The 16733-nt window shown below is 39.8% G+C and overlaps 1 protein-coding gene across 1 annotated transcript in view; it reads left to right on the top strand.

Moving 5' to 3' along the window:
• Nucleotides 1-16733, top strand: part of GAS6 (growth arrest specific 6) — a 55980-nt gene that overhangs the window by 33778 nt on the left and 5469 nt on the right. The window contains exons 9-13 of the mRNA XM_018562931.1: nt 1137-1255; nt 3819-4008; nt 12348-12512; nt 12700-12868; nt 13954-14126. Of these exons, the coding sequence (XP_018418433.1) occupies nt 1137-1255; nt 3819-4008; nt 12348-12512; nt 12700-12868; nt 13954-14126 (816 nt within the window). The remainder of the gene's footprint in view (nt 1-1136; nt 1256-3818; nt 4009-12347; nt 12513-12699; nt 12869-13953; nt 14127-16733) is intronic.

Here is a 16733-nt window from a genome sequence, read left to right as displayed (position 1 = left end):
TTTTGGTAAAATTAAAGCAACCTTTGATCTGCACCTTGTAACCCGATTGGTGGAGGGACAAAAGAGGGCAGCTCCAGCCAATAGACAGGGGAGAGGCTAAAAGCCTAGCCAATCATAGCTGCAGCAGTGGAGAGGAAGGCATGAGCTTAATTGGTGGCTGCCAGAGGAGAGCGCTGTCCACCTAGGACACGCCCACCTGCGAGTTTGGAGATACTATCACCCGCCCTTGGTTTTGTTGTAGTGCACGGGGTGATTAAGGTGCGCCCAGGCACACCCACCACATGGCTATGGTTGAGATGGTTTCTGAGGTACGTTTGGCAGGTAATCCTTTTTTTCAGTGAAAAGTTTTAAGATGCCCCACACTTGTTAAATCATATGGAGGTATATATTGTATGCATTTCAACAAAGAAAAAAGTAGTTCTAGCAAAAAATGTAGCACTGGGAAGTTCAAACACATATAAGCATGTGTATTAATACTGCAAAAGTACTGGAGTTCCATTATAATCAGAAAAGTACACATAATGTGTTTTGTTCAAATTACTCTCCATAAAGCCAAACAGCTTCTGGATAACAGCCATTTCTCTATGATAGGTCTTTAAGTGTATTCCCCAATTATTAGACAAGGACACTAACTTGTGTCATTGGCATGGGGCTGGTAGACCTGGGTAACACATAATGTGCATCATTGCTTTGTTCCCTTTCTGTGGGATTCAATAACATTTCAGAAACCCGATCTCTGCATGTGATTACCTAATCCTCCATTCATAGTAGATTAACTAATTGAAATGAGGCAGATTTGAGATATAAAAGATTTGACAGTTTAGGTTTTCCTTAACCGAAGTGCATTGCGTAGTTAGACGTGGTTTCACGGTATGTGCGGACAGTAGTGAAATAGTAGGTAAGACACATTGCAAACTTTTATTGAATAAGCCTGCTTGTTTCCTTCTGCTTTACTGCTAGCAGTATCCTTCAACTATTTCCAGGTAGCAAAAAATGGCAGTAAATGTGACTTGCTACGCAATTTGCTGGGGTTTACACAAATTGTGACGATCACACAATCCCATAAATTGTTATTACCAGTAGTCTATGTCTTGTGTCTTTTTCAGTGTAGTACTTATACTGCTTTCTTTTTACAGGATATAATGCCATGTGTTTCTTTTGCAACGGAAAAAAGCAAAACGTCCCTGTACCTTGGCAGAATGTTTAGTGGTACACCTGTGATCAGGCTTCGCTTTAAGAGGAAGCAGCCAACCAGGTGAAGTTGATAAACTCATATAGTTAGGGCTTTAGGGCATGGCACAGGGTAAGGTGACCTAAATTAGTTTTGTTTTCTTTGTTTACTTGTGGAAATCACATTTGGTATCTTCAGTGTCATTTGAACTATTGCAGCAATGATAGATTTTACTCTAGTACTGCTTGCCTAATACTATTATGATTAATCAGTTTTCCTCTGTTTGGCTTATACACACCTGTCCCCCAGCCTCATCTGGATTTCTTTCTAAAAACATTGCTTGACATTTTCAGCTTTCTCCATTAGGGTGAAAGCAAATGCTGGCATGTGTTAAGGACAGACTTAACATTTGGCTGTAGAATTTCTACTTGTTGGCCCAGTTCATGGAAATAGTCCTGATGTCTTTTTCTGAAGAATTTCCTAACACCGAGAATAATCACTTTAGTGTTTTTTTTATGATTTCTCACTCCTTGTTGGCATGCAGCTTGCATCGACGGTGCACACAGGCCTCTTGAAACTTTAACTTGAAGCCACAGACAGACCAGGATGATGAGAAAATAACTGCAAAGATTTGCGCTTTCAGCTAGCAGTTTGCAAAACACGGCGACAGGTGTGAACTGTAACAGATGAGCAGTACTTTTTGGCTGATAATTCAACACTACTTACTGTGCTGCCAAAACATACAAATAAGATATTATATAAACTAATAATATACACATAGAAACAAATGGCACTGCTGCTGCCAGAGTCCCAGAATCCAGTCCACATGTAGCTGCCCTATTGCTTCTCAGCCTAGCATACATCCAAACAAGAAGAAAAGCCGTCCTTTAGAGCAACAATACAGTGCACAAAGTACACTTGATTAAGCAGCTGCCAGTTTGAAACACTCAAAGACATTAGCGGTGTTTACTGATGTATCCATGCTTTGCATTTGCATAAAACCTCCTGACATTATATTGCTGCACTAAAGGATCTTCTTTTCTTGTTTGGATCTATAATAATATATACAGTTGCTTATAACAAACAAAAGGTGTCTCTAATCATATAGTAACTACAACTTTAGCTCACTTAAAGTAGTATAAACTCTCAAACCTTTTTTCAATAATGAATCCAGATCAAATAAACATACATTGCCCAGCAAAGGATTTATTAATTTCTTTGCCCAAACACTTAAGGCCGTGACACACTGCAGGCGAAGCAGCGCGGAGCGGTGGCGCGCTGCCTTTGCGAGCAGTGTGTCATGTCATTTTCTTCTGGGCACCTCAGCTGGCGAGAACTCGCGGAGCTGAGCGTGCCGAGATGAAAAATTTCAACTTCAGCCAATCGGCTCGCGCGTATAAACCGGCGCGACGGGATGCGACGTCTGGCCAGTTGTTACAGACGAGCCGATTGGCTGAAGGTGCGGTCAATCATCTGACTGCACTCAGCTCACACACTGCACGCAAAGCTCCGTGCCGGATAGCTTTGCTTCGCTCTGCACGGCTTCGCGTGCAGTGTGTCACGGCCTTTAGTCATCATGTTTCCAAACAGCTCCAAGCTCCACTTCACTGAACTTACTGTCCAGTACAAGATCACCAGGGACAGAGCAATCTTCAGCAAATGTCCATCTACTAGCTTGGCAAAGGGAAGAAGGAGGAGCAAGGGATTGGCTTGCCATGTTTGTGTGTTTGTGGAGACACACACAGCTTACTAGCACACGCAAGGGTGACTCCATCGAGCCACCCTAAATCAGGATATCAGGGCCAGTGCTCAGGGACCAGATGATTCTGCAGCAAAGTTAAACTTTTAAACATCAAGGAGCAGCATCCATTGTAAAATATTTAATTATCATTTGAAATAGCATTAAAACCGTTTGACTTTAATATCACTTTAAAAAAAATAAGATACATGATTAGAAAACTGTCAGACATAGTTATAAAATGCATGTGGCTAACAATACTGCAGCATTTTGCTCCTAAACAACTTGTTTTTTTTTACAAATGCTAGAATTGTAGTAAAAGGACACTACTGTTTGAACTTTAGCATTATCGATGGGGAACAAATATAATACACATAAAATCTGTGATCTGGAAATAAGTATTTAATCTCTGCGTTTAGTGTTATGTATATGTAAAGGCATAGATAAGCTTATTTTAAATAGTTAGGTTTCACCAAAACATTGTGGCTGGTGGGGTGAGGAAAAGTTTGTTTGCACCTCCAAGTCCATGTTCCTGCTTTGCTGTGTTCTAAAAGTATTTTACATTGTTATATAATCAGCTTCATTCTGGCCTGTATGCCAAAAGATTATGCAGAAAATTAAACAATGGAAAAATCAGCTGGAGGATAGCTGGACCTTGACGTCATTGGCTGTGTATTGATACATTGCTAAGAGTGGGGATGTAGATAAATCAGACTTACAACCTTTTCCTTCTTGCCCCTCAAGCCAAAAGAGGACTTCTTCTAAGAGTAACCTATAGTAACAAAATGAAAGTCAGATTTTACATTGTTCTGCCCATTCTAAATTGTGAACATCTGGTCTCTGATAGGTTGCGGTGTGTGCCTAACTACATTTTTAATAAATAAGACAAAATGTATTTCTTTTTGTTAGACTTGTAGCAGAGTTCGAGTTTCGCACATTTGATACTGAAGGAGTGCTGTTCTTTGCTGGAGGCCATCAAGACAGTACATGGATAGTTCTTGCTCTGCGTAATGGAAGGCTTGAATTACAGCTGAAATACAATGGAATTGGGCGAGTAACAAGCAGCGGACCGATCATGAACCATGGTATTTGGCAAATAGTGAGTATTTCCTAAATGTTTCTCAAATTAATATTAAACCGATAAAAATACACAATTCAATTGTTAAAACACACCAAAATCAGTATCCGTGCACAAAAAAAATAATTTTCTGACTAAATCTAAAAGATAAAACTGTATTGAGTTAATAAATAACATTAGCGGTCATCAGCGGCTTGTGAGCCGCTGATGACAGCTATTAATTTAAAGGGGACAGTCTGCTGAACAGTTCTACTATAAGCTGATGGTCGCTAAAGCGACCATCAGCTTATAGTAGAACTGTAAATGCCAGGACCGTACGACGTACTGAGCTGGCCAGCTGGAAGCACTTTTGTAGCTCCGTACTACGTACGTCCTTGGCAGCGAAAGGGTTAAGATGTATGGTACCCAAAAATATGATGTGTTTTATCCAATAGCCACCATTTTGACAGATAAGAGAGAAGACAGGAGAAGTGAACAATCTAGGACAACATAGTTGAACTGGAAAGTGAGCTGAATTGGAGAATGTCTCTAAATCAGCTATATTGTCCTAGATTGTTCACTTCTCCTGCCTTCTCCAAACCCGTCACCCTTTTGTGAATAACCCTGTTAGTTTAACAGGTTAAAAAATATTTCCCCCTGCTTCCTGGATATACAGAAATACAAATCCTTTGGCATGTAAAATTGCTCTGATACTGTGTATTAATCTTTGTATTTAAATGTTTGCCTGGAGCACACTTTTTACACAGAAAGAATCAGACATTTTTTTTTACTTTGCTTCCGAACTATGGAAAGTTTGTTCAGTAACTTTCACACATACCTTTGAGGACATTGTATAAAGATTACATTGATTGTACATTTTATTCCAATGTTTTACCATAACAGGACAGTGTTTGGAAGATTATACTGACTCGCTATCATCATATACTAAATAACATTGTCAGGTTTTTGGGCTCTGAATGTGCATGTCTGTCATTGTATGGCAAGTATTACTTAAAGTTTCCCATAGTTATATAAATTATCATTTCCTAATTCAGCCTGTAGCATTGGAAAACATTTGTATGTCTATTTTTATGGAAAACTCTGCAGGTCAGGCTAGTTAGAGGGCAGGTCATGCCTGCTTATCCAGCTGCTTCCTGATGTCTATGACTAATTTTGAAAGGCACCATTTGATTTTTTTTTTATTAGAGGTGAGCACTTCAGGTTCTATTTCTTACCTTATTTAATTTCCACTAAATTACTTACCTGGAATGTAGGTCAGCACTCCCAGCTCCACTGACTGCTCACTTGATATTACTCACTGTCCCAATAATTACTGAAAAGCCCAGAAGTATGCACCTTAACGGTTTTTTGTTTTATTGTTTTTGAGTTTTGAATAGAATGGGGAACGACTAGGATGTATGCAATATTTTATTTGCTGTCAATAGGAATACCGTCTCTGTGTCTTGGTGATTTTTGTCACCGAGAATAAAAGTAAGGAAAAACCCAGTTGTCACCAGAACAAGATTAGAGCTTAAATCTTCCAATGGGGACACTTATTCCACTGGCAACTGTGTAAGAGAGGATATTCCTTATTTTGATAGGATTTCCTCTTTTTGTGTTTTTGGACTGGTAATTCTCCCTACTGGGAGATGGAAAAAGTTGACAAAAGGAGCTTACATATTTCTCTTTGCATGATCCTGATCCATTTAGCAGTTTCTGGAGGTTTCATTTGCCCTTGGATTTTTGCATTATTTAGATAAGAAATACAATTTTCCTAATGTCTTTATGTCTTTTCACTGATGCTTCCTTCTTTTCATTTCCCTGAGAATTTTTATATTAAGTTCAGTAGTTCTCGGTGAAGATTTTTTTTTTTTGCCACTGCTTCTTAGTGGAATATTGAGAGGGAGATTCTACAAGGTGAAAGACGTTTTAATTTTTAAATAAACATCAGAAGATTTTGCTAATGTTTCCACATGATGGAGTCATGTCTAGTTTTCTGTTTGCTTGCCACACTGCATATATACATATACAGAATGATATGCTGCATATCCCTTAAGCCACAGTGTTAAGAGTTTTGCCATTAAGAATTAAATGGAATTAAATAAAATTTCCAGGCCACCATGGAGTTACAGCGCCTGCCTATTTCCTTGAAAGTTAGGGGAAAATATCTTCTTGATTTTCTGTAATCAGGGTAGAAAAAAACACAAATCGTACAAACAGCACTCTTGAAGTGATCTTGGGGAGGTGGATAATGTGACCCTAACTAGCATGCAGCCCTGAGACCCAGGAGGAGTGCCTGTGGATATGAATACCAGAACGAGAAACAAAAAAAACAAAAGGGCGCAAAACTAGGTCAGCTGACTGACCGGATCGGACATAGCAGGGGATGTTACAGGGGAAAAAATGTGTAATATATATATATATATATTTATATATACTTGTGTGGGTCTGGGAACCAGAAGCAAACCGACCTGTGAGGAGGATCAGGGTGTCCAAATTGTATGTGAATGCAGGCTGGTGTGTAGCCTGAGGTTACTTGTCCCAAGGAGAAGAGGGAGACAAGAGAGGAGAGAAGTGGACAGGAGGCAGGTGACGGAACGAGGGGATAGTCCGTCTACCTGACGCTGTAGTGGAGGATTATAGCAGTGTGCAGGAGAGCAGTCTGGCTGTGCTATTGTGATCCCGGCTTTAGATGGTGCGGCTCAGTTTATAGGAGGACCGGAGCTGAGTAATGTGCCCAAGCCGTGGTGGCGGCACTAGAAGGGAGCCGGCGGGGCGGTCAGCGGGATGGCGAATGGTTGAGGCAGTGACTGTCATGGGTGAGGGTAAAGAGCAACGCGTTTCGAGGAATGATACCTCTTTTTCAAGCTCAAAAAGGAACATTTGTAATCAGGGTAGAGATGACTAATATTTTTTATAGCTTGAATTATCATTGTAGTGTTTTACACCAGATTAGTTGTGTCTTATCTGTGGGCTTTCCTTTGGTTTAGGAGGATTTTATATAGAACGTTCATAGAACAAACGTGTGCATCTTAATGTTAAATAAAAATGTGTAGTCAGGCTTTGATTTGTGGTTTCAATGTGCATTAATTACTGAGTCAAGATGAAAAGATAAGAATACCCTCTTACAGTAAATCATTAAACTGAAATGAAAGAAAAAGTGTACCCAGGACTCCCAGGACTTGTGTGAACCTTGCAGTCTATCATGATGGAACATCTTAGCTTTCTTTATTTTCCTTGCTTTTTGTGGCTGTCAGTATACTAACGTTTAACATTTTGCCCAGGGGCTAAAATCCCTAATGAAGTGCTCCAAAACCTTCTACTTAAGCAAAAAAATAGTGAATGCTTGCATCCAGGAGACCCACTTTACACCATCCTCAGCCAAAATTATTGGATGTTCAAGCTTGTTTTTTTCAAATGCCCAAACTAAACAAGGTGGCGAACTTATTCCTTTTCATAAACATGTATACTTCCAATGTACTGGATACAAAGCTAGCTAACTGCTTAAGAAAATGAAATGTAATCCAATAATGCACATCATTAACCTTACAATAAGAAACCAAGCCCTAACTAGCACGCCACACCTATTTAAATTAATTTCAGCACCATCTTTCCAATCTGTACTCTTTCACATCATTTTCAGAAAGTTCAAACTATTACCTTTGCTTCCATCCCCAAACTTTTCTTTGATTTTATAGAAGCAGCTATTACTACCAAAGAAGTCCAAAATGCTATTATGTCACAAATAAATGGTAAAAAGTATTTTACAAGATGGTTTGTCTGCACTTGTTAATGAGAAACTAACAGGGCTATTCGCAAAAGGATGAAGAGTTTGGAGAAGCCAGGATAAGCGGACAATCTAGGCCCAAATAGCTGATTTGGAAAAATTCTCCAATTCAGCTCACGTTCCAGTTCACCTATGTGGTTCTAGATTGTTCACTTCTCCTGCCATCTTTAAACTCTTTACCTTTTGTGAATAGCCCTGTAAGATTCTCTCCTCACATCTAGCATCAGTCTTGAATAAAGTTAGGGGAAGGGCATGATCTGGCTGAGGAAATGTTGCATGACAACTTTGTAGTGTTAACCGAGCACGATGTTGTACAGCTTTGAAGTCCTTTCCAACTGCTTTTCATATCAACCCCTCCAAAATCAAGGCACTTAAGCTATCTCTGCAACACTTTGCATAGCCTCCATCAACACCTCCCTTTCACAAGGCTTCTTAAGTTGCCTTATCTGGGAATCCATCTGACAACATACAATGCCTTAGGCCAGTGGTGGCGAACCTTGGCACTCCAGCTGTGCCAAAACTACATATCCCAACATGCATCTGCCTCTGGGAGTTATGTATGTGGCTGTCAGAGCCTTGCAATACCTCATGGGACTTGTAGTTCCAAAACAGCTGGAGTGCCAAGGTTTGCCATCACTGCCTTAGGCCTTGTTCACACCAAGCGCGGAGCAGGTGCAGAGCAGTTGCAGACCGGATCAAAACTGCGTCCAATGTATTCCAATGGTATTTTTTGCTGCAGTTCACATCGCAGCGTTCTTGAAAATGAATTTACCCTTTTAGGGTGGGTGCAGACCTGCGGATTCCCGGGACGTGCGATCGTGTGCATTAGGCTCCGCATGTATGGGGTTACATCTGGGTGGCAATCGCGGAAAAAATAACTACATGTCCCGGGCGTCGGGCGATACGAATTCCGCACCCCTGTAATTGCTCTACTTTCGTATTTTGCCAGTCTAAATTTCTTATCATATCTTGTGATTGGTACAAAGGAAAATCCTTTACTATATCTGGGGAAGCACCAGATCCAGTTAATAAAAATGTATTGTATAGACCCGAAAGCATTGCCCCCAATACTGCTAAGTACTACTTAGCTGCACAGATCGCTACTCTAACCCTCCTATGCACAACAGATAATATTCGCAATGGGTTCTCCTAGCTGCAGTCAGTATCCATCCAACTCATGCCACCTCATTATTATGGCTCACACAAATTCTGTGCCCTCATACTCTGTCCCCAATTCTTCCGCATTCTTCATGCACTCAGTAGTAACTTCATGTCTCCAAGTTTACAATTGAAAGGCTTGGTGAGGTGCCCACTCTTCCCCTTAACACATGACAACCTCCAAGTGTTCAGGTTGTGGGAACTCTAGGGTATCACCACTCTCAAATCTATGCTGCGGAGTTACTCTGTGATATCCTTCTCAACTCTGCAAGGTGGGCACAAGGTCCTGGCAGGTGAAGTCTTTAAGTATCTTAAGTTGAAACATTATGCTTCCTCTATTACCGGAAATAAAACTGATTTTCACAAAATTTGATCACACCTGTAGACTAACCCGCCGTGATACACATGTACCTTTTCCTGACCGCATCTACACATTCTAACAAATTATCTTATATGCGGAGGAGGAAATTAAAAATGCCTTACCTATAAAGACTGGAAAGACATCTGTAGCTTTATCTCAAAGAGCTCCAGTACTTTTAGGGCTGCAACTATTGATTATTTTCATAATCGTTGGGGGATTATTTTTTCGCTTAATCGGTTAAAAAAAATTTAAATACCATCCTTAACCAGTTGACATCCGGTGTTAAACCCCCTTCTCATCCAGGCCATTTTTCAGTATTCAGCGCTGCGGTACTTTGACTGACATTTATTCCGTCATGTAACGCTGTACTGAAATGAATTTTATACCATTTTTTGGGGACAGATAGAGCTTTCTTTTGGTGGTATTTATTCACCACTGGGGTTTTTATTTTTTACTATATTAAGGAGAAATTACCGAAATGTTTGTTTTTGGGGGGGGGTTACTTTTTTATATGTGACTTTTTTTTTAAAACTTTTTTATATGTGACTTTTATTTTTTTTTATTTATATATATTTTTTTTGCACTTATTGTTATTGCTATTATATAGTAGCAAAGGCACACTGACAGGTCCTCTTTATGGAGACATTAGGGGTCTCTAGGACCTCTAATGTCCACCTGTGGACCCCCAGAAAAATACACAAATGCAGTGTTACAAAGTTTACTTCAGAATAAAACTGTATGCACATTTTTTTGCAATCGCACTAAACACTGCAACGCTAAGCATTGCGGTACCTTGCGTTCCAGTGCGGGTGATCACACTCTGGGTGGGAGGCGTGTTTTGGGGGCCATTAAAATGAATGTCACTGAAACGCACCTCCCGCAGCAGAATTTGTCAAGCTGAAACCGAAAATTACTTTTTCCCCATCTATTAATTTTTTTTTTTTGTATAATTGTGTTGTAAGCACATGGCGCTTGAATAGCTTCAGCCAGGGAATGACCGCATCCAGTGGCAAGATTCTGCAGACGGCAGCTGAATGTAAATACAGCAGGTAGTGGGCTGTAAAAGCCAGCCTGCTATTGGCCATTTCAAATTGCAATAGCCAATAGCAGGCTGGCTATTGCACCTGCCCAGTGCTTGCTGTGGCATCTAAAGCATGAAGGAAAGAACTAGGGGGTCCAACCAACTTATCGATGATGAGAATAGTTGACAACTATTCTCATCATCGATTAGTTGGCTGCAGCCCTATATACTTTAGCTGGAAACTCTTAAAAAGCTATGCGCTGTTGGCATCTCACACCAACTCACGTTGCCAAATTTGCCCCATCTTATAACCCCTCATGCTTCTGGGAATGCGCAGACCAGGGCATGATGCATCACATATGGTGGACGTGTCCCAGACTGCAGAGATTGTTGGGTACACCAGAACTCCCACAGGGATCCGTGGCAGGTCTTGTTTTTTAGAATTTAACCCCCCTCTTCCTTTACCCTGCTTGCCCCTTTTTCCCCCCTTGATTCTCACTTATTCCTTTATTCCGCATTGCTCTCTCTATTTTGTGTTGCTCTTCTTTATTCACGTCTCCTTTCTAGTACCTACAACTTTCACACTAAGTCACCATTTCTCACCTTTTCAAATCACAACAGTATAGAGACTAACACTTCTGCTTTTCCCCTGCTTCTCACTGACACTATCAGGACATATCACATTGTATTCTCTGATACCTCATTAGCACTCTCTAGAGTTTTAGATGGAAAACTCTCAGCCTGAGAGGCTGAGGTCGTTTAAGTTCTTCAATGCTATTCCTCACACTTTTGTAGCAGAGATGAATATATATTTTGGCAGTTTCTGTGTATTCCTGCTCTGTCCAATGCATATCTACACTATCTGGGTTGAAAAATGACCTTTGTCATCACATTGTTTCACTTTGTGATGTTTTCTTTATTGAAACTAAACTAAACCATTTATTTTGAAAGAAATCAAAGGAAACAAAACATGTACATGTGCACAGATAAAGCTGAGCTACTTAGTGAGTCAGAGCAGTGCTTAATCTCCCTGCTCCACCTCCTTGCTTATAGACAGCATACTGTGAAGTTTTAATTACAGTTCGAATCACCACTCCACTATTATGCATGCAGAAAAAATGTTGTGTCCAGTCAAATTGTCCAAAGCATTTCAGAGGCATTTCAGGGGCTTCATCAGGGTGAGAAAGGGCTGTATGTAATATTTTCCTGCTTAACTTCACCTGCCATATTGGAGCTGGAACAGGGGACATGTGGCCCTATCTCACCCTAATGAAGGTGGCCTTAGAAGCACAATTAAAATGGCACTTTCATTGCTCAGCCTTTTTCCATGTTTTTACAGGATCAGTCCTAAAGGCTGCCTAGAAATTGAGAGCTGCCTACAGATCTCCACAGACAATCATTGGAATACACACTAGAAATATGACCACACCTTGTTCCCATTAAAAAGCAGAGATGTTAAGGCTGAGGACGTGGGTTACTAGATTACTAAATGTATCACCATTTACATTACTTTTACAGTTCAGTATTTTTTCCTACCATACTAGCTGATTGGAAGATCAAATCTAAAGCTTATGCACAAGACAAACCCCCCCCCCCCAAAAAAAAACATATGTTGTAGATTTATATAATACATGCACATTCCACCATGTTTTTTCCTTTTAAACAAGTACAGCAAAATACCTGTTTATGTGCCAGAATTATAGTGTGCTCCTACCTTCCTATTCAAGACCTGTAATCCTAAACTCATGGTGTCAGCTCTGACTGCCTAATTTCTTTTGGATAACAAAGGACACAGCCCTTTCTTCATCTACTCCCTCAGCCACCTCCTCTCCTTATGCACAGGAAGTTATCCGCTCACAAGATTTCTGGTAGAATCAACGTTTTTTTTTTTTTTAAATTATCGAACAAATATAAGAAAACCTTTTCAATTATATATTTAGCAGACCAAGATAGCTAATCAGAGAAGATTATTGTTAGGGTTTACATATGCTTTTAAATGCTTGTTTGGCCATCGATCAAAAACTTGTCACACTGATTGATTTTTTTATTTTTAGATTTCTGTTGAGGAAATGGATCGGAACTTGGTGATAAAAGTTAATAGGGATGCAGTCATGAAAATAGCTGTTTCTGGAGACCTGTTTACTTTTGACAGAGGACTGTACCAACTAAATTTGACAGTGGGAGGAATTCCCTTTAAAAGCAGCGAGCTTGTTCAATCAGTAAGTGTCATCTAAAGGAGTGTTTTATTCATTACTATAACTTTCAGTGTTCAGAAAGCACCATCTGTGTAACCTGTATGTAACATAACTGATTCAAAACTGTACATTGACCATACCTATGAATATGACGAGGGCATGCTTTTAATACGTTCTGAGCAATGTTGTTTAACCTTTTATATACTCTCAGATTAACACACGTCTGGATGGCTGTATGCGTGGCTGGAACTGGCTGAATGAAGAAGACACATCAATACAAGACACTGTGCGGACACAAGAAAAGATGCAGTGCATTGTGGTGGCTGGAAGAGGTTCTTTTTATCCAGGAAGAGGGTTTGCTCTTTTCTTCATTGATTACAGTAAGCAAGACATGACATAAGCTGCTACTGAAAGCAGAAATGAACTAGGCAGTAAAACACAGACAGAAGTCTCTGTGTGTATGTAGCATTTCTTCCCCACTACATAATTTACCAGGTTTGTCTTAGTTATGAAAAGCCTGTCCATTATTGCTATCCTGACAAAAACATATCTTTGTGAAACTGTGAGGATCAGCTGTAGAACAAATCCATCATAGTTTGTATTTTGTAGCTGGTGGACATAGTATTAGGACAGTTAAAGAAAATTAACTAATTTTGTAAATTTTTAGTTAATTTGGAAGACCAAAAACAGGGCATGTTTTTGAGATCTGAACACATGTTGAAATAATGTGTGCTGTTGTCCTTACATATGTAAGAGCAGTGTCACACTGGCAAATTACATGCTGCTTTTCAAATATATGCATGCTGCAATTCAAATATTATTTAGAGTTATTATTTCATAGTAAGAGAGAAACAGAAGAAATGTTCTATTTTTATGTAGCCTTCGGTCTTTCAATTTGTCCTTGGGGTTCTTTGTTTTATCCACCCTTTCTTCATGGAATTTTATTTTGCAGGGAGCTTTGTTTCCACCCAGTTATTTCTTTATTATCCTCTTGGGTTAAGTTGCCATATGGAAGATGAATTTGCATTGCTTTTTTCCAGAATTGTCCACAATTACACCCTGGATAATTCCCTCCCTGTGATATAGTTTTTTATTTCATCTGGTTTGCTATAAATGTACTTTGTTTCTTTGAAATCATGGACGAGGTTTGGTAAGGTGGAGCTTTTTTGTAGCAAACAATTAGGCAGGATCATCTCTTAGGCTAAGGTGTCTTGGTGGAAGATTCCCAGAAATAGAATTACTATTAAGTCTTATTTTGCGCTCTTTGCTGGTAATATGAATAATGCACATGAAAGGTTTTTTAGGCGCAGAAATACCCCAGTATTCAGTATTTTCAAATTCCTGTGTACAGAATAAAGGATATTCTTCAAACATTGAATCATGATCCAATCATGTCCAATACAGTTACTAGTCTTTTGAATGCAGTAGAATAGTATTAGTTATATCATTTTGTTTTCTTCTTTAGCGAATCTATCTAATAAACTGGAAGATGAACTAACTTGGAGAATAGACATCAATGCACAGATAAATCCAGCCACCGATACTGGAGTGCTCTTTGCTCTTGTGTCAGAGGACAAAGAAGTCCCTTTATCATTAGCTCTAATTGATTATCATTTCGCAACCAGAGTGAAAAAGCAGGTAAGAAGTTCATGTCATATACTGTAATATACCTGGTTCACAGGGCACTGGCTAACAGTGCTGCCAGTTTCCACTCCCCGTTCTAATGTGTTATTTTTAAGCATTTGTTTAACCCATTAACTGACATTTTCACTTTTTTTTTCTTTGTGCACGTACAAAAAAAAATATATATATATTTCTTTTTACATGAAGATGCATGTCACCTTTGTACTTCGTTGAAGCACAGATCGTGCTTCTTTCCCAGCCACAGCAGTGAATGACAGTGCTGAAAATGGAAATGCCAAAAAGCTAATTATTACAGGCTTCAATTACTGCAGGAATAATCAGGGAATGGATGGGATACATGGTGGGAGGGTCAGGTGGAGCAAAACAAATGGCAAACGCACTCATCAATTTGTTACCAGCTTTACAGCAAGGTGCACATGGAAGGGCTTTAAACAGTAATAGCAAAAAGTTTCCCAGCACACTCACCAGCCAGCATGCAAAAAAACTTGTCTCACCGCTAAGGTTAAAAACAGAGGTTTAGATACACGTCTTCTGCAGAAAATGTGAAAGCCGCGCCAAGGCCTCTCTATATAGTGCGGTCCTAACTCTAAACTATGAGAGTCTCCATCTTGGAGCACATGTGGCAAAAGATCAAATTGGGTGCAGGTTTGTCAGGAGGAAGGCACATGTTGGTGTACCTGTAGTGGTGGTTGAGTGGATTTACAGCTGCCCAAATCCCAGTAGAAAGCTGACAAACTCCAGGGTATTTGTGTACAAGCCCACACAGCTGCTGATCGCAGTAGATACGGCAGAGGCAGCAAAAGGTTTAAGGAAAATCAGTCAGAAAGGGGCATTTGTAGGAATCTGTATATCCACTATTAATTTGTTATAATAGTGCAGCATTACCTTCCAGGGATAAGTGTGTGCCCCATTATTGACTTGTGTGCTTTTTCTGGAAGAGCAGAAATATCATCCCAGCGTTGGGCTGTAAGGCCCCCATGGAGGCTGAATTATTTCATGTCTACGCTGCTGGATGATAATGGATGCTCTGCCTGAGCAGCTGGAAGTAAAACTTCTGTTAACAAAGCTTTAATTCTATCTTGCATGTTACCCTGCACCTATGTGATGTGACAGTTTAAGTGTACGTTATTAGCACTGAGCTCAGGCAGGATAGCTTTCCCATCTGGTCTATTCCAGTCTGGCAGGGAGAAAATACTAATAAATAAAATAAATCAAGTAATGTCTGAGAAATATGGCTGCATTATTATAACAATCCCAAAAGTGGAGATTCACATTTTTACAAATGTCAATTTTTTGCTCTTTTGAAGAAGAGATTTAGGTCCACTTAAAAATTTAGACATTAGAGAGGCAGGATAGAGATTTCACAAAGTGTGAACACTCCCCTGTCAGCTAGTCCCTTGGCAATATAGTGCCCATCCACATAATTTGAAGAAGACTTGGGGGATCACATGACCTGCAGAGCATTGCACCAACAGTAGCAGTGTTTTCATTCATTTTGACTTCAGACATTGGCATCCCAGTTAACTGCCTCTCAGAGTGACAGGAAGGGGTGCAGTGGTGGTGCTGGATCCCAAAATGGAAAATGGATACCCAATGGGATTGGCTCCCATGTTTCCATACATCCATTTGTAGCTTATGCAATTTGGGGACTAGAATATGTCCCCTTCTTCAGTGCTTGGGAAGTAGATGGTAGTGGAGTTTTTACTGTTGGGGTAAGGAGGATAATAAATATTGTTGTGTAAATAGGCAAACTCATCAGCACCTGATGAAGAAAGGGACATGTTGTGTTCCCAAAATGCTTTGATTGCACATATGGAAATTTGACTGTTATTAGAATACATTTTTATTTGGACTCTTACCTTTTGGGTGTGGCACTCCGTCCTTGGCTCTGGGTAACATGGCCTGGAACCAGATGCTATAGAGCCAATTTTTCCAGTTTACGGATTCCTTTTTTACAATTTGGAATATCTTTCCATTGTTTTGCTATTGCCTCCTTATTTTTCAGCAGTAAACATAAACTTGTGTTTAGGTCCTTAAGAACCCATTGCAGACCATAAATACATTTGAGCAAATTTGTAACAAAATTGGCCCCGCTGGTTCCAAGTCTTACTGCGCATTCACACACTGTGGCCCCATTCTTTTCTAATTGTGAGCTGTACTCATAGTGATATAAGGGGGGAGGGTATAAAAATAAAATTACTTAAACTAAACGTAGATTATTTAATCATAGGTGAAAATAACACAGAAAGTAGTGAAAAAAGGAGTTAATAATAGTGGGCTCACTCCAGTCAATATAGGAAATCCGTTGGCACATGTAAGTATAACTACCAACGGACGACCAAAATCAAGGCAGAATAATAACAATAAAAATAGTGGGGAACAACAAGGTAGTAAACTTTTGTCCCACAAAAAGAGAGGAATTAAATGTATGTACACCAACGCTAGAAGTCTGGCAAATAAAATAGAGGAGCTTGAAATTAGGCTAATTGAAGAGGACTTCGACATAGTGGGTATAGCGGAAACCTGGCTGGACAGCACGCATGGCTGGGCTACTAATATAGAGGGGTATAACCTGTTTAGGAGGGACAGAGGTGGGAGAAG

The sequence above is a fragment of the Nanorana parkeri genome, unplaced genomic scaffold (genome assembly GCF_000935625.1).
Source record: "Nanorana parkeri isolate BGI_ZX_2015 unplaced genomic scaffold, ASM93562v1 scaffold21, whole genome shotgun sequence".
NCBI lineage: Eukaryota > Metazoa > Chordata > Amphibia > Anura > Dicroglossidae > Nanorana > Nanorana parkeri.
The sequence above is the reverse complement of the archived record's forward strand: the minus strand, read 5'-3'. Positions and strand labels throughout refer to the sequence as shown.